The sequence below is a fragment of the Etheostoma cragini genome, chromosome 7 (assembly GCF_013103735.1).
Source record: "Etheostoma cragini isolate CJK2018 chromosome 7, CSU_Ecrag_1.0, whole genome shotgun sequence".
In the NCBI taxonomy this organism is placed as follows: Eukaryota; Metazoa; Chordata; class Actinopteri; order Perciformes; family Percidae; genus Etheostoma; species Etheostoma cragini.
The window spans coordinates 12,207,808-12,230,307 of NC_048413.1; the positions used below are offsets into that span (position 1 = coordinate 12,207,808).

Sequence of the window (22,500 nt, forward strand, 5' to 3'; positions counted from 1 at the left end):
ATATAGGGAGTGCAATATTGTAGTGCACAAACTCAATAATTGTGGCAATAATTGTGTTTATGCCATAATTGTGGCCATTGCATGTTTTTAATGGAGAGCAGATAGAACAGAATGTAGAGATTGCGACATTAGTCATGTGCGATAAAACAGCCACCAAAAACAACTCTTCTGGTCTCCAAGAAAAGTCCACCTTGCCGAAGCTAACTCCACCTTGGGGCCATATGTAGTGTGCAGGGAAACGGTGCAGGTGGGTTGAAGGTGTAAAAAATCTCATAACTCCAAGCTGGCCCAAAAAGTACTCCATCCCACCGCTGGCCCAGCTGTTGTCTGGAGGGTTTAATTGTGTCAAAACCTTCTATTCCCCTCCAAGAGCGCCCCCCTAAAGCAGTTAGATGCCTCCCCCCACATGGTCCTGGGCATCATCATTTTCCAGCAACCATCCATCTTCAGCTGGCGATTAATTCTCTTCATTTCCGAGCACAGGCCATAAATCCTGGCACACTTAATTAATTTCACAGCCAACGCGGGGCTCCCGTAAAGCGGGGATTGTTCTCGCAAAAGCCCATATTAATTATGCTATTTTACAGCCATCTCATTGAAGGCTGTGTTTCATCTTTCATAATTACATTTTCAACAACCGGGGCAACAAAAGGAGTCTAATTATGGATTTGCCGGCACGCTCCCTTGTAATAAGTCAATGTTAGCATCGAGCCCATGACGTGGTGCTAAGGCGTTATGACACACAGCGTAGAGTAGACCGGCAGAATCAATGTGAGCTTCCATGTTTTATTATTGTTACTGTAACTATGATTTTAGCTGAGAGGACGATCATAACGCAGAACATATTGTAAGCATTTGGTGGCCTGCTGGCATAAATTGTGTTGATGAAGTTAGAGAAGATTATTGTCACATTGAGGCTCTGGTGATCATTACTCTTGTGACGAAGCTCATTGCGTCTCTGTAGTGGAGCTCGTCAGCTGCTCTCCTGATGTTCAGGCAACGGCATCTCCCTCCTGTCATCGCCTCAACACATCCTGGAACACACAAGTGTCTCTCATGTGTCCTAAATGTGCTTATACAACCACAGATAGGCCCCACAGATCCAACACAGCTAAAATACAATGGTAGCACTTTTGTCACGTCCCCTACGGTTGCACTCTCCCGCTGGTCTGTGCCACAGGTCACCACCCAGCCATGATGGGTGACAGAGCCTGTGTTAACAGCCACCTACACACTTTGTCCGGCATCCAGCCTTCCACCCACACACTCCTGAAACTGAGCAGTAATAATATACCTTCATACAACAAAGAGCTGCCATAAGTATGCTGTGATGCATGGGCTGTCATGGCTGGCTGGTTGGTGGTGAAGTTGAGGCAGAAGACCTGCACTTGTTAAATCATGATGATGTGGTGTCCCCCTTTAAAAGGAATCCATGTTTGATAATTGGCTAATAATAGTACTGAAATTATGATAATCGATTAGTTGACAGACAGACAACTAACATTTTCTTAATCAATTAATAATTTAAAGATGCAAATTTACACAATGTGAAGATTGCTGGTTTCCTCTGTTTTATATGATTGTGCATTTGGGTTTTTAGAGTGTTGGTCAGACAAAACTAGCAATCTGTAATCACCTTAAAGAATATGCTAATTATTTTCACAAGTCCGTCTCAGGTGCCTATATGAACGTTGTAACGTATTTTTTATTGAAATTGTCATTTCTGTTCTTCATACTGGCTATTAAAAGATCCTTCCTAATGTGCCTGTTGTTTAAGTGATGGGAGACAAAATCAAATCTAAAAGCTAATATGAGGCTTCAGACATCAGTTTGTCAAATTAACTTTTTGTCTTCCAATGTTACAGCCATTTTAGTACAATATTCCTTCTTAGTGTTACGATTACTCCAACACAGCACAACAAGGAAACACAAAGAGTAAATATGTACCACAAAAGTGGTTGAAAGCTTCAGATACACTTTTAAATACATTGTTGCACCGTATGAGAACCATGAATCCCCCATCACTTACTTAAAGCAGATTAGGAAGTGGTCTTTTAATGGCCAGTATGGACAGGAGGATGATTACAGCAAGCACAAACTGTTTAAAAGTTCATATTGGCACCTTAATATTGTTTTAAGACTTGGAAAATTCTGTTACACTCAAGGAAAATGTGTTGGGAGTGTATTACAGTATTTTCACATTTTATACACTTAACAAGTGAATGACAAACATACCTTGTGGTTGGAATGTTGGTATGACAAAACCAGTCCAAGGAGCTGTGTTCATTCACCTTCTCTTTCTAGAAAAAACAGAGGACACATCAAGATAGACCATTGGTAAGATATTGAGAACCAAACCTTATGTTGTGCACACTATTAGAAGGAAGACAATAACCCTCAAAGTGAATTTGTGATAGGGATGGTGGTAATAATGTCCGCCTTGCTGACCTGAGAGTGCAGCTATGTCACCTCTGATCAGTGGTGTTACAGTCCACTGCCAGATAGTCCTTTCACTTCCTATTAGGCTCCTCACACAGAGTCTGCGTGCAGTGGCAAGGGCCATAAGTCCTTTGATAGTGACCTTGAACATATATATGTATGTGTGTGTGTGTGTGTGTGTGTGTGTGCGTGTGTTCATCCATGTGCAACAACGACCAGCATCTCCGACTGTGTGTTTGTGGGCTAGTGTGTGTGTGTGATATCTCTTCCTCTTCTATCCGCTCCTTCGTTGTCAAGGCCATTGGTGATCAGTGGAGGTTAAAAGTTACAAATCACCCCTCCTCCCCCACTCTGCCCTCCAACCCACCTCCCCCCAATCGCCATCTCCCTCTTCTCCCCACCTGTCCTCACACTGGCCTAGACGAGGGCCTCTAGGGGCCCGCGTCTCATTCGTATTTGGAGCTGTGGTTCCTGTTGAGGGTCTGCAGGGGATCAGAGGCAGCGGAGGGCAATTACTCCTCTGCTTTAATTGGCATTATCATTTTAGCAGGCTGACAGAGATGGATCACCCGGCAGGACCCTGCTACTGTCGGCACAGGAGCAGGGAGGGGGGCGAGGAAAGGGAAAAGGTGTTGGCTTGGTGGGCACGGTGAGAGAGAGGATAAGAGGAGAAGAAAATGTAGGTAGAAGAGAGGAGCACAACATGACAGGCAGAAGCGGGGAAATAAATCTGATACTTACATCAGCTGAACCAACTTGAACAAATAACCCCCATTATACAAAAAAGTGTGTGGAGGAATTGTGTGGGCCAGTAGCTCTCTAGGTGTGTGAGGATGTGCTAGCCCGCATAAATGGGTATGTATGGCTGATTTTATATGCGTGTGTATGCAGGGGGAAAGGGCAGGGGAGGCGGAAGGTGTATTAGTGTAACCCAGTGTGAAGCCTGGTGAGGGCCTAACGAGCAGCATGGCTGTGGCTCCATAACTCAGGTCCTGTAAAGCTGTCAGTGGAATTAAGAGGCACCCATTATAGGTGCCCATAAGAGTGCCTCAATGCAAAATACCAGTCTTCTCTCTGGGGCCAGTAGCGGCAGATAATTTTAGCTACTTAGTGAATCATCTTCAAAGCTGGAGCCAAGCTTTTTCAGCTCTGTGGCTACAGCTTCTACGGTAAGTACACATTTGTATATTCTCTTCAGCAGCTTCATTTGTGCTTTTTAAATTTAAAGTTAGCTTTGTCTTATTTGCTTCTTTCGTCACAGACACCCAGGTCTCCCATCTAAGAATACCCCAAGATCTCCAGAATCCCCAGAGGCTGAACCATCAAGCCGGAGAAAAACAGTGATGGATCGATGAAAAATTATTATGAAGCTGTCTAACCTGAAATATTGTGCTGTCTGTTGATAATCCCTTATTTGTCTCTTCCTGGCATCCAACAAAATCTGTCAGTCCGACTAAAAAAAGCGAGGGACGGTTGATGGAAGATGATGAAGTGAGTGGAAGGGGGGGATGGGGATACTTCCTGCCTCTTTTAGGGAAAGAACATACTTGAAGGGAATTCTGGGCACTCTCTCTCTCTTTCTCTCCCTCTCTCCCTGATATGAAAAATGAAAACTATAAGGGAGACAATAATAAAAATAGCAGAATGAGTGGACAGGCCGGAGCAGTCCATTACTCACAGCTGCTTTGGGCTGTGTGGTAAAAATGTGCTGCTTGCTGCAAAAGCATGCATCACCGCCGGCACAAAACAAATGGGCTGTCTCCAACGTATTTACCTCCAATTGTTCAAGCATTTGAGGAGAGAGCTACGGCCTGTCCAGACAACTCAGGCCTGTCCATCTGAGGGACAAGAGAGTGGGTTACTGGGAGACATGATGAGAGAGATGTCGGATACACTGGATGACAACAACACAGGAGCAAGAGGATTGAGATGGAACAAAAATCAGGAAGCAAGGAAATATCAGAGTCTCTGAAAATCTAAAACAATATTAGGTTTAAATTGGAAATGATAGAGGAGGTAATCATGGTTGAATTGATAGAAAATTAATAGACAATTTTTATAATTGCTGGTAATTGATCAAGCAAAAAATGCCCAATATAAGCTGCCTTCAGCTTACTTTGTTGCTTTTTACTGTTAAAAAGTATTGTAGATTGGCTATCTTGGACTGCTGGTCGGACAAAAAAGCAAAACAAGTCCGTGGTCTCGGATGTACTGTATGATGATAACACAGGAAAAAAAGTATCGAGATGAGAGAAAGTCAGGAAAGAGGAGAGAACATTTGAAAAGGATGAGTTACACAAAGAATTAAAGGATTAATCATATTTGAGCCCTAAATGCAGCTTTAAAAGTCCCTAACAGGTTATAAACGTTTGCCTTGTAAAACGTTTTATTGTGTGTAAGTCTTACTAGGTTTAACAAAACTGTAAAGGTATGCTTAATGAGTAGGAATTAGTGAAAGGAGATGACTGTGAATAAGCTTAAGTTATTACATTCTACATATACTGTCTAAACGGTAAGTTCATTGACCTGGAAAGACAAGCAAAACCCCCTTTAAGTTGTTTGTTTGAGCATGTGTATGCATGTGTTAGCCTGTGTCACAGCACAGTATCATTCTCATAAACAGATCTATTTGTTTTCTCCCCGAAGCCACTAATGATTTTGGAATGGGAGATGAGTAGAAAAGGGAGTGTTGTGTATAAACAGAGTGGAGGAGACAGAAGGAGCGAGGGAGTGGGATTCCCATAAACTACAAATGCAACTCATCTCACCCCCTTCATGCTATTGACTGACGCTTGTGAGCGTCCCTGGGAGGCTGTTACTAGAGACCTTTATTAGCGGGTAATAATTTAATTTGGCTGCATGTTTTAGACAGGTATCTTTCTATTCTTTATTTTGGATTTAAAGGGGCAATCAGAACAACACTGATACTTTGCGGAGCTCGAGGGTTGGGTCTGAGCCGGCTTCACAGTACAGCTTTACAGCTCAACATCTCCCATATCCTGGCGTGATACAGCTGTGCGTAATGACAGAGCCCCACTCTTAAATGGCCCTTCTGATTAAGATGGCTCTCCGCATCGCCCCTGTTTATCTCTGGTGTGGTCGTTAGCCGGGATGGGCCCGCTAATGATGAGTAGTTTACAATATGGCACTCTGGCATAATTGGCCTTCTGTCATCATCTTGTGGCAGAAAGGAACCTGCCCAGCTCCAGCCTGTAGCTCTTTACCCGCCGTCCATCTGAAAGACAGCAGATTTAAAGAACACCACAGTGATAAACAGGAACAAGTAAACACATTTTCAGTTATGATGATCCGTCCCTATGTACGTCAAATGTCACCTGATAATGAGCACATCAAATAATATCCTGGAGGCAAAGTGCCAATCAGTGGAAAGCACCTTTATTGTCTCCATCATTGCGATTGAGATGTATGCATTATTATTACAACATCAACGTTGACTGCTGGGGGGTTTGATGTGTTGGCATGTGTGTGTTTGTGAGACGAGGTAACAAATATAAAATGTACAAAATGTAATTAAACAAGTAAAGCTAAAAGGAGTAATGAAAAGGGAATCGGGAAGCGTGGAGGAGCAGATGAGAGAGCTGGTGAGAGGTAAAAGAGAGGGAGGGAGAAAAAGCTAGTTATTTAATTTATGTGGGGAGTGGGAAAGAGTGGCAGTGATACATGGGTTTGTTAGTCAATTGATAAAGGAGAGGAAATTTCTAAAAAACATTCAGCACAGAGAGATATGGCCACCATACATCACCTATTTGCAAACAATGAGGGCTAATATTTTTCCCTGGGAGGGACAGAATGACCCTCACACACACAAATCCAACTCACAGCTCACCATGACCTAATTAAGCCAAGAGAATGGACCTTAATTGGAAAAGGAAAAACTGAATTCCAAAGAAAAACAACAAAACGGCAAACATCTCATCCCTTTATTGTAAAAGTGAATGCTTTTATGCTTTTGTTGTGTGGTGATTTCTTTTATTAAATACAGATACATATTGCCACACATGTGAGCTTAGTGCCTTTTAATGTAGTGTCTGGGAGAAGAGTGTGTCTGGGAGAAGAGGCCCAGATAAGGAAAGTGAAGACAACTCTGGTGGGTCTACATGGTTAGTTGAATATACTTACATATTGCCTATATGTCAGGAAAAGAAAGTAGAACGTGTGTGGGTGTGTATGTACATGAACGTAAGCTAAACACAGTACACCCCTACGCTAAAACCCCCTGTAATGTGTTAGATGTTGAATCCTTGTGATACATTGCTGAAGGCAAAATCTTTCATCTTTCCCTCATTCCTCATTCAGTCAAATACGTGTGGGGAAACTTTTAAATTGTCATGGCTGAAATTTAATTATTTAATCCCCCGTGATCGATCATTAGTTAAACCCCCCCCCCCCACCCCCCTCCCAACACCCACTCTTAATCTTCACCCCTCCAAACCACCCATTAAGACACACACATTATTTCAAGCAGAGGTTGTGATGGTGGTGTGCATGGATGGGGGGGGGGAATTATCTCTCATTCACAAAAAACAATGAATACACTTTCCAATGCCATTCAATTTAATTCAACAGACAAACAAATAAATAAATGTGTAAATAAATACAGCTGCTGTGTGGGATGGGAGTATGTGTGGACATGTGTATGTGTGTGTGTGTGTGTGTGTTTGGGATGTATTGGGGGCGTCTTTGTTGCAACTCATAGTCCAGATGGATGACTTGTACGGGGGAGTGTATTTATTTTGCGGCGAGGCGACATCAGGAGATTTGTTATTCCCTGGCGTTGCCGAGTTTTTCACATTGCTCCACATCCCTGGGACCATATTTCATCCCCGCACCCCCAATCCCCAAACAGATTTATTTACAGGCTCTCTTCCTGTACGTATAAAGCCCCCTTCCAACACATGCATACATACTGCTACAGACACATATACTCATGTATATATGCTATAAACAGCAGACGTGTTCAAGCACTGAGGACCTCAGAAACACCTTTTCTGAAATCAAATGTATGAACACATACAACACACTTATGTGCAAACACACACATTTTTATCTCTGTGCTGCTCTATGAGTCTCCAATGAGGATATTCAAATATATTGCATTTTACCATTCTGTTTAGGTTCACGGTCTCTTGATGATGGGGCTATAATTGCTCTCATATATTCCGCCAAGCGAGGACTCTTCCTTAACCTAGAAAGAAACAAAATAAGGAACTAAATACAGGTGCAAATGGGAAGGATCTGCAATACATTCTAAATGATTAAAAATATTCCATGTAAACTTCCAGCTTTAATTTTATTGCTAAATTCTACACTAACAAATTCAGCTACTTCACAAGAATGTTTTACCTTACCTAAAGTGAGCCCACTAAATAAGGTGAGCATGGCAGCATTGATTTTGATGTGGGAGCATAGTGAACTTGTGCTTATTATTATTATTATTATAATTAACTGTGCTTATTATGAGAGGGCATCTCCAGCGGAGCCAGACCGATAAAGGATTTTTAAAACCAACACCGATTCAAATATATGGTTAATGAAAAATCCGATATCCCGATATATCGGTCATTATAAATATTTATTTAATTAATCCAGAAACACGTAACAAAACTTAAACAGTTTTCCCTAACATTAGTTTTTTGAAGTTATTTATGAGTTTGCACTAAAATAATGTGATAATAATTTGTTTTATTGTCAGAACAGAACATAGGAACATCCAAATATTAAAGTTCTTATAAATAAAATGTATAAAAATACAAACTTATTATGTGAAGCCTTCACATAATGTTATTTTAATGAGTGTTTCAAATAGGGACATTGTAGAACGCCCTCTGGTGGACAAACTAGGCAACATCAATACTCATGACAAGGTTGACTGTCCATTTTTTAGTTTTATAAATGATTCTGATAAATGAATATAAAAAATATAAAAAACGTAGATAGTTTAAATATCGGCCCGCCGATAATATCGGTCGGGCTCTAACCTACACCAGTACAGCCTGACAGAAGTACCAGACTCTACTCCTGAGTTCACTGAATTTTCCTGGAAATCCCCGAATGTCCATCATCAGTTTGAATTCTGGTGGGTAAATCAGTGTTGTGAACGTTTACTACAACTCTGTAGGCTTGTAGGTGCTGAAATCAACGTTAAGAGACTCAACATACATGTAGTAACAAGGACAGTCTGACTAGAATGAAAGAGAGAACAAAACAGAGAGAGAGGACGAAAGAGATGGAAATGAACGATTAAGAGAAATGACGAGAGAACAGGCAAAGAGGAAGGGTGCAAAGAAAGAGTATATGGCCCAATCGAAAACCATCCCTCACTCCCCCTTTTGAAGAGGAACCTGGAGCTTCAGTCTCTTAATAAAGGGGGATGGATGTGGTGAAATGCCAGGCACTCTGCTTAGAAATTAATAACCTGGGGATGTGTGTGTGTGTGTGTGTGTGTGTGTGTTTGTGTGTGTTTGTGTGTTTGAGTGTGTGTATGTGTGTGTGTGTGCGTGTGCGTGCGTGCGTGCGTGCATGCGTGCGTTCCTGCCTGCCTGCCTGGAAGGAGGAGACCCTAGGCCCTGGGTCTCTCCCTATCTTTGTGAGTAATGATTCAGACTGCCAGTGTGGTGGTGTCACCCAATCTGTAACCATTTACACACACAGGCACACATACAGACAAACAAACAAACAAACACACACACACACACACACACACACACACACACACACACACACACACACACACACACACACACACAGACAGACACACACATAGATTAATCAGACAGCAAGCAGAGCAGGTGGATGGACATGGCAGCAGGCTGGGTTCATCCATTCAGTCCTAAAACAGACACGCTGTAAACACACACACAGGGAGAGTTTTAGGTGAAAGCAGACACTGACCCACCAGCAGCCTCAATGACAACTTCACTAACACAAGACAAGAGAAATATTGAATTTCCACACACAGTTTCTTTCACTACTGCGCCACACTCTTTACCATAGAAGAATATTCCAGAGATAAACACATCCTGTGAGCATGTACCTTTGATGAGTATGAAATATCAATAGTATACTGTATATTTAAGACAGATCAAAGGCATTTAGGCATTTGTAAAGTCCAGCCCAATCTCTAATATTACAGATTTTTTATTAAGTTAAATGTCATCAGCAAATGTGTTGTTCACATTAATTCAAGCCTATCTGAAAACATTACTTATATGTCGATGTAAACAGTCAAATAAAAATAAATCAGAATTCTGCCTGTCCATATTGGCTGTGAAGGCAACCCTTCCTAATGTAGGCACATTAAGTGATGGGAGCTTAATTCCACAGCCCTCGTTCTGTAGCAAAATCGTATTTCAACATTCAGCTGAAGCTAAAATTTGGTGTTAATTAGTCAAATCAAGGGGTATTTCCCAAAGTTGCTGTCTGTTCAGTACAAACTTCCCCCTTTGGTTTCCCCAGAGTGTTTCTGCCACAGAGGGATACTAAACAAACAGTTAATGTTGTATTAATACATGGAATATTTGCACTTGTTTCAAATGCATTTTGCACGTAATGAGGGAGGTGGATTTTGTCACCCATAACTTACATTGAAATTGTGTTGAGAAGGGATCTTTTCATGGCAAGTGTAGACCAGAGAAGCAATTACAGCAAACACACAGAAAAGTTTTAAGACAGACATGAAAAATTTTGAACCAATCCTGAAAAAACACAAAATAAGTGGAAAAGGTTGTGCGAGAAGGGACAGAGGATGTGTATTTAAATATAAATCTTCCGAAATGGCATTGACTTGACAAAATAAAATCCAACTGGCATATAAACTATCTTGGTACAAATGATTCAAGCTTAAATACCAAACAACTCCTTTAAGAAAAACAGCTACATTTTAGAACGTTCAAAAAATGTGTTTATAGACCTCAAGTGGATAAATACCAGTCTAACTAATGCTGTGATTCTGAAAATGCTCAGACAATAAGTAAAACAACATTTATGCTATGTGATGTAAGTGAACATGAGTCCTTCGTAAACAGTGCTTGTCCTGTGGGTTTAGAGTAGGTCGGGGTGTGGTCCAGTGGTCAGAGAAATGTCTGGATGACCTGAACTGTGCTGAGTCATGTCCCAGGTGAGAGATAGAGCTGCTTCCACTGGGCTCCAGGACGTGCACTTAACCTGCAGTAATTACTGGAAAACAACACTGAGAACACGGCAACATGGAACTCGTGGAAGTGGCTTGAATATTTCAAATTACTCTGAGCCTCTAGAGGCACACTGCAGGGAAGCCTGCCAGGACTGTAATGTGAATACTTGAGTTTCTTAACATCCTCTGGATTTATCAGGCAAGAACCCATCACTCTGAAACAAACAACTGAAATACAATATATAGCAACTGCAAAATACATCCTTAGTATCATAAAATCTGTAATACAGAGACCATTATATAAATATGGGACTGCCATTGGAGGCAGTCAGACTTGTATGGGTAATGACTTCACAAAGTGAAGACAGTCGACATTGATTGGGGTAACAGTGAAAGGGAGGAGCAGAGAAGTAAACCAGAGGGCAAAAAGCAAGAAATCGGGAGGTAGAGTCATAGAAGAAATAGGTTAAAGAAAAAAAGAGGACAGAATGAGGGGATCAAAGTGGAAAAGGAGCAAAGAAAAAGAAAGAGAGAAGGACCCTGCGAATGAGACCCAAATGGCTGCTAAAAATCATTAATCTTGTGGGGATCTGTGTCAGCGAACGGCGGCGACACAAAGAGCTCTCGGAGCAGCAAGGAGAGCAGCTCAGTGACCCGAACCCAATTGGCTGAGAAAGGCCCACCAGGCTTTAATAGACTTTTGCTGATCCGACACTTGTTTGCTAGGAGCCACAAAGAGGCGATTGCAGGGGCTGACAGGGGCCTGCAGGCCCAGGGGCTCCCCCCCTGGCCCATGATAAATGACCCAGGGTGGGCAGGGCCAGGGCCAGAGGAGAGGGGTGAGAGAGCCAGGAGGCAAGGAGGTCACCCAACGAGGTAGGGTGGATAGAGAAGAAGAGAGGGAGAAGAAAAGAGGATACGAGAGAGATGTTTGATAAAAGCAATGTCTACTGATCCACAGTGAATGACAACAGGTCCAGGAGATTATGATGTGTGGGGACGGTTCTGGGTAGGCACATCCCAATCATCCTGGGTAGAGAAAAACACAAGCAGAGGAAAAACGAGAGAAGATGAAAGGAGAAGTAAGGAGGGAACCATCAAACGGAAGAGAGGACTTTAGACAATGTCTGAAGAAACTCCCCACCCACCCACTCACCCACGTTCAGATCAATCATGCCCACACGCTCATACATTGGCATAAAACTGACCTGGGGTCAGCTTTCTAGTGGTGCTCACTAGTGATCAGTTTGGAAACTTGTCTTAACAAACTCTTATCATAAACATGAATATATTACACACTTGACAGGAAGATCAAAACTCTTCTTTGGTATTACACAGAGCCATTTGAGTCCTATTCAAACCCTTTATTTACTCTTAACTTAATACCACAGTAGTGTTGTATATATAGTATGTATGACGTGTATTTTCCAGAATATTATATGAACTGGAAGCTTAATATAAGCCAGAGATATGGTCCGACAGCTCCATATGCAGACAATTAGAAAAGTCCATAAACAACAAAGGATGTTTTTTAAACACTGACATAATGCCAAAGTTTCAGAGAGCCTTGGTTCTGTGCAAAGCAAAATATTACAATAAAGAAAAAGGCTTTTTTATGGGCAACATGGGTCAATTTCTTCTTTTTTTTACAAGAAACAGGTGCTCCTCATGAATACAAATTATCATAATTATGTTTTCAATACACCATAAGATTTTAGTTACTTGTATGTTTCTTTAGAGTTACAGTTGGCTTAGAAAATACAGATGTAAATTGTGATGATGACCAGAGAATACGGGCTTTAATTATCTTATGCCTGCACTCTGATATTTGGTTCTAGTGGAGTCGCATACATTCTGTGGTTACACAGCCCCGGTTTATGACAAGAGCCAATGTTATGCATAAGCCTCAGCAAAGAGCCAACTGGAAGAAAGCCAAACTATTGTACATAGCATTGCAATTTACATTAATGAAATGACCACAGCAAAAGGCAGATTTATTGTTCTTTTTCTTCTGGGATTAAGCCAGTACAGTGCATACTGACATTTATTTGTTGTTATATTTACAACATGTCAATCAGAGACATCTAATCTCAGAAAAGGCCTACAATTATACCCTGGCTTCTGCATCATATTTTTATATCATCTGTCATTAAAGAAATACTTAATAACTGAAGTTGGATCTGTCTGCATGGGGTTAGTGTCAAAAGAAAAGACTGCATGTCACTGATGATACACATCAAACTATTAGCAATGAGTAAATGCGCCACCAGAGGCGCCCTGTCACAAGAAATAAGCTCTAATTTCCACTGCTAACACAACTACCTTCTCACAGGGTAAATGGTGAGAGCGTGACTGCTGTGATAACGCTGAAGAATTATGAGGCTATAGCACGAGGGAACACAGCTTGCAGCTTGCAAACTTTAGTTGTTTTTTTTTTAAAGATAAACAATTGATGGTTACTGTTAAATCAATATTTTTCATATTAATGAGATTGCCAGATTTTGCTCTTATCTCACCTCTTGTTGTTTTCCTGAAAGACTTTCAGTCAATTATCCCTAATGGAAATGTTAGCTTTCTTCAGTGGCTGGCCTCTGCCTGTTTACACAGACGACACGTCTTAATAATACATGTTTCCACAAAGATAATCGATCAGTCTGGAGTAAACAAGAATACCAGAGTAACTGTAAACGGAAGAAATTAGATTAGGGATGCAAAAGCAATAACTGAAATTGTGAGCGACCTTAAACTTTTCTCCTAAGCCATTCTCTTCCTGGCATTATTATTATTTTATGCTAAAACACAGAGCGAGTTAATTAATGGAAGTACCTGTTTACACACTATGATTCAGGGTGGGGGAATGGACAGTTGAAGTGATATAATGCAATTTTAATAAGTTGCAGCTATGAAATTTTAGTAGGCCACATAATTGAACATGAATCGGCGCAAGGACAATTATAAATTATAAAAATGTTGACTACTTTTTCCGGCAGTTTAATTCTGTATAATCAAATAAATAAAACACAAATCATTTTGCAGCTGTAGCAGAGGGAAAACTAAAAGTTTAACCTTACATGTATTATTTCTCCAGGTGAAAACTCAACTTAGCCTATAATACATTTTAACATCATTAGTTGCTGCATAATGCATGCGGTTACAGATATAACTTTTGAACGTTGAAGCCGATGCTGCACGAGCTCTGCGCGTCTCTCTCCTTCCCTCCTGCGTCAACCCTCATCAAAGCAGCACTTCCGAAAGCACGTACCTCTCCATCTCCATCCCTCACTCTCCCTGTCATTGGCCTTCCAACTCGGCTACTTTCCGTTTTGTTCTGCAACATTTCCAGGAATGATCGAGGGGAACATTAGAGTTAATCATTACGCACGCCAAATGGCCAAAAGACGAGCAAATAAAACCAACTGTTTACCTTTGAGTGAGACACAGATTCTGATTCTGAATGTAAAAAAAAGTATTCCTTATAGTCACTGCATCTCCCATACAGAGTTTAAACAGATCCAAGCGGTGTTGGCAATGTATCCCGGCCTCCGGCCAGCAAGTGCACATGCATGGATAGGTCCTGGAGCCGAATACAGATCCATATTTGTGTGGGGTATCATGTCTCTTCCTATAGACACCACCATGGGCCTCCTGTGTGAAACCAGCGGGCCTGTTGCAGGTGTGAGATGTGAGCTGTGGGAAGCTCTGCTGCCACTGCAGCCTCCATGCGTTCTGTTAAATGTATCATTTTAAAGGTGATTTTATTTCTGTTATTCATTCCTAAAATCCGTAGGATGGGACTCTCATTAGGGGCGAATAAGCAAGCATCAACACTTTTTTTTCGCTGTCCATAAGCACACGGATCACTTAATAGATCATTAACCACCGATATGCTGCTGACATGGACGCTTTTTTACATCTCGTCTCTCCATTACAGCTCGCTATTACCGAAGGGGGAGAGCCACCGGCAGGTCTGCCTGGATCTATTAGACGGTGGACTCGGGCTATATTAGAGAGCATTACGACCTAATGGGGCTGCCGTCGGGTCGGCCTCGCTGGGAAGGGGTTTTAGAGCAGCTCGTCGGCACGGCACGGCACGACTCACTGAAGGCGCTTTTGAAGTTGGAGCTGAGAATTGAGAATCTCGCCTGCAGTTAAAGGGAATAAAAAGAGGATGACTTTAACTTGAACGTGCACCTCCACGTTTAAAGAAAAAGAAAGTAGCTTGAATCAGATTTTCAGTACATTATAATGTGTTGATATCGAGGCGCTCTGAGGCTAAAAAAGAGAAAGTAGCACGTCTAAATAGGCTTAAGATGTTAGAAAGGTTCAGGATGAATCACCACTCTCTCTCTCTCTCTTGGTGAAAGCTAAAAATCACGTAAGGAATTAATACAATCGAGAGTCTCTTTTTATTATCTTTGAATTAAAATAGCCCATTGTTGTAATTAGCTTTTGGTTCAAATAATGACAGACCCATAAAATCTCTACACTAGACTAATACAAGACTTACGATCATAATAGCAACAATAATTACTATCATTATAATTATAATAGTAATACACATGACAAATAGGTAAGTGATAACCATTCGTTTCTGTTAAATTTCTCATCAATGCTTCATGAAAATGTTGATATTCTCTTTTAAATTTGTAAAGACTGTAATTTCCAAATTATTTTTGAGCTTGTTTACCTCCATATAGTTGTTATAATAGGTCAGACTTTTGTCTAAGCTAAAATATTTTGAGATTACCTAAACTAAAACATGAATTCCGTTTAAAATAAGATTTGAAGTCAACCATTATAGTGAGTATGGGCTGTGATTTATGACTGGAATCAGGGTTCATCGCTGCTGCACAGCTGATTAAGAATTTAAACCAAACAAATACGCCCTTCATTATCGGATCTCATCTTTGGCAGCCTCCTCTTCCATCCAGCCTGATCAATACGCTCTGGTCGCGGCTGTACTCAACCGTGCATATGAGGTGGAAACGAAATGATAATCCAATCGACCCTTTCAATTGACTCATTTACAAGCAGTTTCTTTCTGTAGGGACCCGAGACATTTGCTCACACTACTCCTTTTTTTTATTTCTTTTTTTACAGGATATACAGATCAAATCAATACGCGCAAATATCCTGGAGGATCTGATCCTATATTGGCCAAACTACCTGTTAGACAATGTCAGCGCGATGATTAAACATGTGACACTGAGTGTTTATGAGACTCAAACGACCGAGATTAATTGTTGTCAGTCATAATTGGAGGGATGTTTAAAGGATGTGACCTTTAAAATGAGCAATTAGCGCGGGGATAAAAAGAAAAATCCAAGCGCAAAGTGGAAGGAAATCTATGTAGGCAGCATCTCATCGGTTCGTGTGTTGGCCACGCAGAGGCAGCATCGAGCCTGATGTTTTCTGGTGAATACCCTGTTGTGATGCTGCACGGTGTAAAACACACTGCCCGAGCCAAGAGGAGGCTGATGTGGGAATCCGGGAATAATAACAGGCTTTGAATAAAGTCAACTTTACTTTCACCAGAAAAAAAGATACTTAACCCATAATGATTAAAACACATGGTTAGACAAATACACACAGGAGTGCTTTGGTCATATTATTGCTTAAATTCTTATCTAGGAAGTTTAGTGCAGGAAGGTCTCCATATATAGTTACACAGCCTAATCTAAACTTCCAAATCTGACTGTAAGCCACGTGTGTTTGAGATTACAACATTAAGAGCGGAGTAGCACAATAACGTAATGTGTTCTTGTTTGTGACAAAGGTCAAGATTTCACTTTTCAATACTGTTAAAAATTGGCAACCTTTCACCTCGACCTTTATCTTCTGGCAGATTGCACACGGTGATTGGTTTTGAAATCGCATGTAAACTTGAAAGCGTTGAAACATATATTGGTGCGAAAAGACATTGAATAGGTCAAAGGCCATTTTAAAATCAAGTTGTTGAAAGCTCTGTCATTGCAAATAACACTTTCGAGAAATTATGGGATTCATGTGGACCGCCTTTGTTTCGTTAAGATGGTTACACGGTGGATTTCTGGAAAAGGATCCAAGTCAAGGTGCATTTTGGATAAAACTGGAACAATATCAACAGAAATGATAGGATTTCCAGTTTACGTCAACGTTTACATTCTAATAATATTAACATTTTATTAAAAATCTTAAATTTGCTGAGGGGAGGGTTGTGCATTAAACGTGGTATTGGATCGTTGTCATTGAACTCACAGCATTGTAGCTTGTTAATCACTCTCATTACACTACAAACTGTCACAAAGAAAGACAAGGAGCAGTGCGTTACACCACAGTCGTGTCCATGAAGTAAAGGCATTTCTCTCTACCTTCTGCTCTTAGGGAAGTCGGTCAGCTGACTGTCGCTGTCAAGACTGTATCGTGCGCCCTCCTCCTCTGTTTTCCTCCTCCTTCTCTTCCTCTATTTCTGCGCAGAGTCCTGCTCCCATTGGAGAGCTGAGCGCTCCAGATCCAGCCTTTCGGCTCGACGTCACGGTGCGCTATAGGGATAAAGCGCTGGCTGGCTCCAAGCGCAGTCTGCTGGATACCACTGAGTTGGAGAGAGAAAGAGAGGCGAGCCTTTAAATCTCTGCGGTGCAGAGCTGGAAAAGCTGCGTCTCAGCGAAAATCAGACGCCCTATTTACTCTGCTCATTTGCTCCTATTATTTTCCTGGAGAAAAAAAGGACTTACAACCAAGAAGTCGCAACGAGGACTGGTGCCCGTATCAGCGAACAGACGTGGTATTTCCTTTATTATTATTTATCTTGTTTTTGTGTGAGTACACTTCTACTGAAGGAACTGAGCTTTTACTTTTGCACTGAGACGCAGTGCTTTCTACCTCCCGTCTGGTCTCTCTGCCAGATTATCCCAGCAGAAGTAGGCTATATGACGCAAACAGAGTGCAGAGCATAGAGTGAAAGTTTTCCTCCACTACTTTTTTTCATTTTCCTTTTTTTTTTTTCACCGATCACACGCTGTTTCATGCTACAGCAAGTCTGTGCACAGCAGTGGAGGAGCCAAAAGAACTATTGCATGAAACAAGAAAGGAGAGAAGAGACACTATTTAACAAGTCAGTTTTTGCAACGCTTGCAAATACCTTTGCGTATCTGCAGAAGAGTCGCGACAGCAGCATGAGTGCAGAGCTTAGCATGGGCCCGGAGCTACCCAGCAGCCCTCTGGCTCTGGAGTATGTCAATGATTTTGACCTGATGAAGTTTGATGTGAAGAAGGAAGGCCTGGCCGGGCTGGAGCGCAACGGGGTGCGCCAGTGTAACCGCCTCCAACCCCAAGGCTCTGTGTCGTCCACCCCCATCAGTACACCCTGCAGCTCGGTGCCCTCCTCACCCAGCTTCAGCCCTACAGAGCAGAAAAGCCACCTAGAGGAGCTGTATTGGATGCCGAACACCGGGTACCACCAGCAGATAGACCCGCAGACGCTAAGCATGACCCCAGAGGACGCAGTGGAGGCCCTGATTGGAGCCACAGCTCACGGCCACCCTCCGCCTCCGCATGTCCAACAGCAGCTGCAGCAGCAAGGCGCATTCGAGGGCTACAGGGGCCCGCATCACCATCACAGCCACCACGGCCACGGCCAGCAGCACCATCACCCATATGCGGGGGGCCTCCCGCACCACGCCGACGAACTGTCCGGACACCAGGGCGGACACAACCACCCACACAGCCAGCAGCACCACCATCACCACAGCCAGGACCCCGACAGCCCGTCCCCGGTCTCTCCAGACTCCCACCAGTCGCTCCATCACCACCGCCACCACCATCACCACCATCCGCACGGGCACCTGAGCCAGTCGGCGGGGCACCACGGCTCCGGGAGCGGACTCAACGTGGAGGACCGCTTCTCCGACGATCAGCTGGTCTCCATGTCGGTGAGGGAGCTCAACAGACACCTACGGGGCTTCACCAAGGACGAGGTCATCCGCCTCAAGCAGAAGCGGAGGACCCTGAAGAACCGGGGCTACGCGCAATCCTGCCGGTATAAGCGGGTGCAGCAGAAGCACGTGTTGGAGAACGAGAAGACGCAGCTGATTAACCAGGTGGAGCAGCTGAAGGCGGAGATCAGCCGGCTGGCGAGAGAGAGGGACGCCTACAAACTCAAGTGCGAGAAACTGACCGGGTCAGGGGCCAGTAACGGGTTCCGCGAGGCTGGCTCAACCAGTGACAACCCTTCATCACCCGAGTTTTTCATGTGAGTTGTCGCAGCCTTTTCTTGTAAACCCCCTCACAACAAACTTTACCCTCCTTACTTTCTCCACAAATGACTGACTGGCCGATGAACAAACGACAATAATCCACAGCTCCCATACTGTTTATGATTATACTAATAACGGTAACAATTATATTCATATTAGAAGAATAATCCATCCAAATAGTATTCTCATATATAATCATCTCTCCATCAACGTGTCAACTGAGATACAAAGAGCAATGTAGAGTGTCTGACCAGTCGCAGCATCTTTGTAGATTAGTTGCTTTGTAGTGAAGAGACTCTTTTCTTTCTTCTTCAACGAAAAGGATCGGCTGATGAACTTTTACTTTTCTTCCTTTGAGGCTATACAGCTTTGAAATAATCTGTAAGTAGGTGGGATGGCGTCGAGGCCGTTGTCTTGTAATTTTGTTCTCCAAAATGATGGCTTTGTTATGAAACAACAATCAGGCCTGGCCTCACAGCCTGCAACACACACGAGACTCACATTTGACAAGTGGGCCCGTAATCTGAGAAAAAAATCCCAACAGCAAGACTCCACTTTATGCAAATTGAACTTCTGTCTACTAACCCAACACGGGAGGGACATTTTATGCAACATCTCATTGATTTATTGCCTGCTTGGTTATATTCGAATATATATTGAAACAAAAAATCTGCATTAAATATTAATCCTGCATGCTGGACATGTACGGTAATAATTTCTATTTTGTACTTTCATCTTCTCGTGTATATTAAGAGCATGTTCTTGATCTGCGCTTCTCCATAGTTTTTGGGGGGTTAGAGAAATGCAACGGGGACAGAACAGCAGGACTGCCGGTGCGGTATCATATGGTGTGGGTTTCTTTGGGCTTGTAAATATTAGGCAACCGCAAAACTGCACAACAAGATTGAGGAGGCTGGTTTGAACTTCTTTCTTTCTTTGTTTTGTGTTTTTATTCCATTTATTTTTTATGATTTTTTGTATCATGTGGGGGTATTGATTGAGAGGAGTGCATTTGTTCTGTTGCAATTAAATACAACAAACTTTGTGTGTCAAGTGCACTTTTGGATGATGATTTGCAAGTTTTCATTTTGAAGTTTGTGCGGACCTCCCTCCAGGAAGACATACTATGATACTATATTGTGATATTATTCCGCACAGTGCAAAGTTTTAGAGTGATATTTGGACACATGTTATGTCAGGCTCAGGAGACAAACACGTGGCCACAATATTATTGGACCCAGATTGCACAGAATTAAGGCGAGGTTCCAAGTTTTCTACATACTGTTTAGCAGCACACACGCTGTGGGTTAATGCTCTGTGTCGTTGTAATTCAACGTGGCTTTTGTGCCACTAATTCAGAAAAGTTATGTTCTGCCTTTCTATTAACTCTTTAAACAAACCACATCAAACCCAGACTAAACCTCTCATTCCGATTGGCGGCCACCTGTAGCATATTACACGGAGCCCAATGTTAAGGATTTATATTTTTAACAATATGTAGAAACAACAACTTACTTGTCAGGGGTTTTATGTAGAGTTAATATGTAAATAGCGCGAGCATTTTAATACAAAGTTTGATTATTAATGTTCTGTGTTTTCCTGATTTTTTTTTCCTGCCGGTCAGTAAAAAAGGGGATTCAGGTTGTGCAAATTCTCAAAATGAAAACAATGTTGATGCTATGTAATACGTTTTTTGTCTGTTCTATTATTATTTGATCATTCTGGTTCTGCTGGCCAGATGCATAGTTAAAGTTTTTATTTTAATGATTTAAATTAACAAACTGTCAGATCATATCGAATAAGCATGGTGCTTGCATTTGAACCTATTGTTGAAAAGTCATGCATTTAACAATCTTTGGTTTGTTACTGATTCAACTGTGTTGAAATCGAACTGAAACTGCAGCAGCGGGTTGTTGTTTTGTTTTCACCTATTCCATGTACTACTTTGCGATGATGGGGATCAATTTTCAATCCTGTTTATATGAATAATAGTTAAACACTTAAAATTGAACTGTTCCATTCAGGCTGGTTTCTGTTTTGTCTTATTTTTGGTTGTTTTTTGGAAGAAATTGTTTCCTATTTTGCTTATTAAAGTCATTGAAATGGCAATAATCACCTCTCAGCCTTTTTTCTGTCGCCATAGGAAAGATCTGTGATTGGATAACAAAGTTAGGCATAGACTGACATATTACCAGTAATTAATAATCCTACACACACTGCAGTAGGAGCGCCAGAACAGACTGACTTCATGCCGAGAAAAAGTAGAGCCAGAGCTATTAGGACACTTATTTTCATCAAGAACGTATTTGCTAAATTGAATCCCATTCGTCCTTTGCCTTTATTTTATTTTCAGACTTGGGAATGATGAGGAAACTTTTGGATCAAAGCCCACTGGCCTACTGTGATTAGATCACCGGGTCTGGTCGTTTATGTGGCGCTGCAGGGAGATTCCTCCACATGCTGCTGGCCTCTGCTGGCATGCTGACTTCTGCAGAAACCCTGCCGTCACAAGAGCGCACGGTAAAAGGAGATATTTGACCTTGCAACATGCCGGAAAAGAGATGAAAATCTCAGATTTACATTAAGTGGTCAAACTATTTTTGCGTCTTCTGGGTGCGTGGCTTTGAATACAATAAACAGTTCAATCCGACTGGTTGTTACACAATTTGAGTCTTACGTAAAGTCCGACCCTGTCGCGTGATGATCAGCGGAGCCAGACCTCAGCTTTAATATAATCCCTCGTGCGCGCCTGCGGGTGTGATATTTTTATGGTTAACATTAATGGGATTTATGATAGCCATGTGTCAACACGCTTGCAGTAGTTTGTATTCCTTCTTAATCATTAGCCTATGCAAGTATGCGCATATAGTATCAAGTTCAGGGAATTCAATTACATTTGCTTTTCAAATAAGAGTTAAAACACATTTGTGATTTCGATACTGAAAAATATCAACAAACACTGTCGTTCTTCTATCTGCATGTCCGGGATAGTATGACATAGACGCAGAGAAGTAGAAAAAGCATAAGGGTGTAAGTGTTGATCTGGTCCCGGTCTAGAGTTTCTGGTGTCAGAACATTATCTGCCCCGTGTCTGCACATTCTCAAGGACAAAACCGCTAGGCAGAGAATCAACCAATGAGAACCAGGGAAGGCGAGTCTAGTTTACATTATTTGCCCCCCTCTCTCTCTCTCTCTCTCTCTCTCTCTCTCTGGACAGCCACTGCAGCCTGGGGACATGAGTGCAGCTGGGGTGAACCAGAAAAAAGAGGCATATATTTACAGTTATGATGATAACCCAAAAATAGCAAAACAACAGTTTTTAGTTGTCATAGGGGATGGTTTTCACCTTCTCGTTCTTCTTTTGGTTTTACATAAAAGCTGCAGCGTGAGTGTGAACAAGTCAAACACACAGAAGGGGAACCATGCTTTGTGCATTATGTACAGTACATATGGTCTATTATTATGATGATCAGAACTCAACACACACACACTGTATGTTGACGCTCAGCTGGACTCACAGAACTCCAAGAACAGAGCCTGAAGCGATCATCAGATAAAGCAAACAAATCAGCAAACACTAATTTCTATTAAACGTAATAAAGCTGTCTTACTGTGAAATTTACTCCTTTATGATAAATCTCTAAAAGCAATACATTAACATAAAACCACTTGAAA

The 22,500-nt window shown here is 41.9% G+C and overlaps 1 protein-coding gene and 1 long non-coding RNA gene across 2 annotated transcripts in view; both read left to right on the forward strand.

Annotated features, from left to right (window-relative positions):
* Positions 1-22,500, forward strand: part of LOC117947508 — a 1,113,976-nt gene that overhangs the window by 1,062,672 nt on the left and 28,804 nt on the right. The gene's annotated exons all lie outside the window — the stretch shown is intronic.
* Positions 17,076-20,937, forward strand: mafba (v-maf avian musculoaponeurotic fibrosarcoma oncogene homolog Ba). Its single transcript, XM_034876453.1, has one exon. It carries the CDS (start codon positions 17,596-17,598, stop codon positions 18,823-18,825), a length of 1,230 nt encoding a protein of 409 aa, XP_034732344.1. The 5' UTR covers positions 17,076-17,595; the 3' UTR covers positions 18,826-20,937.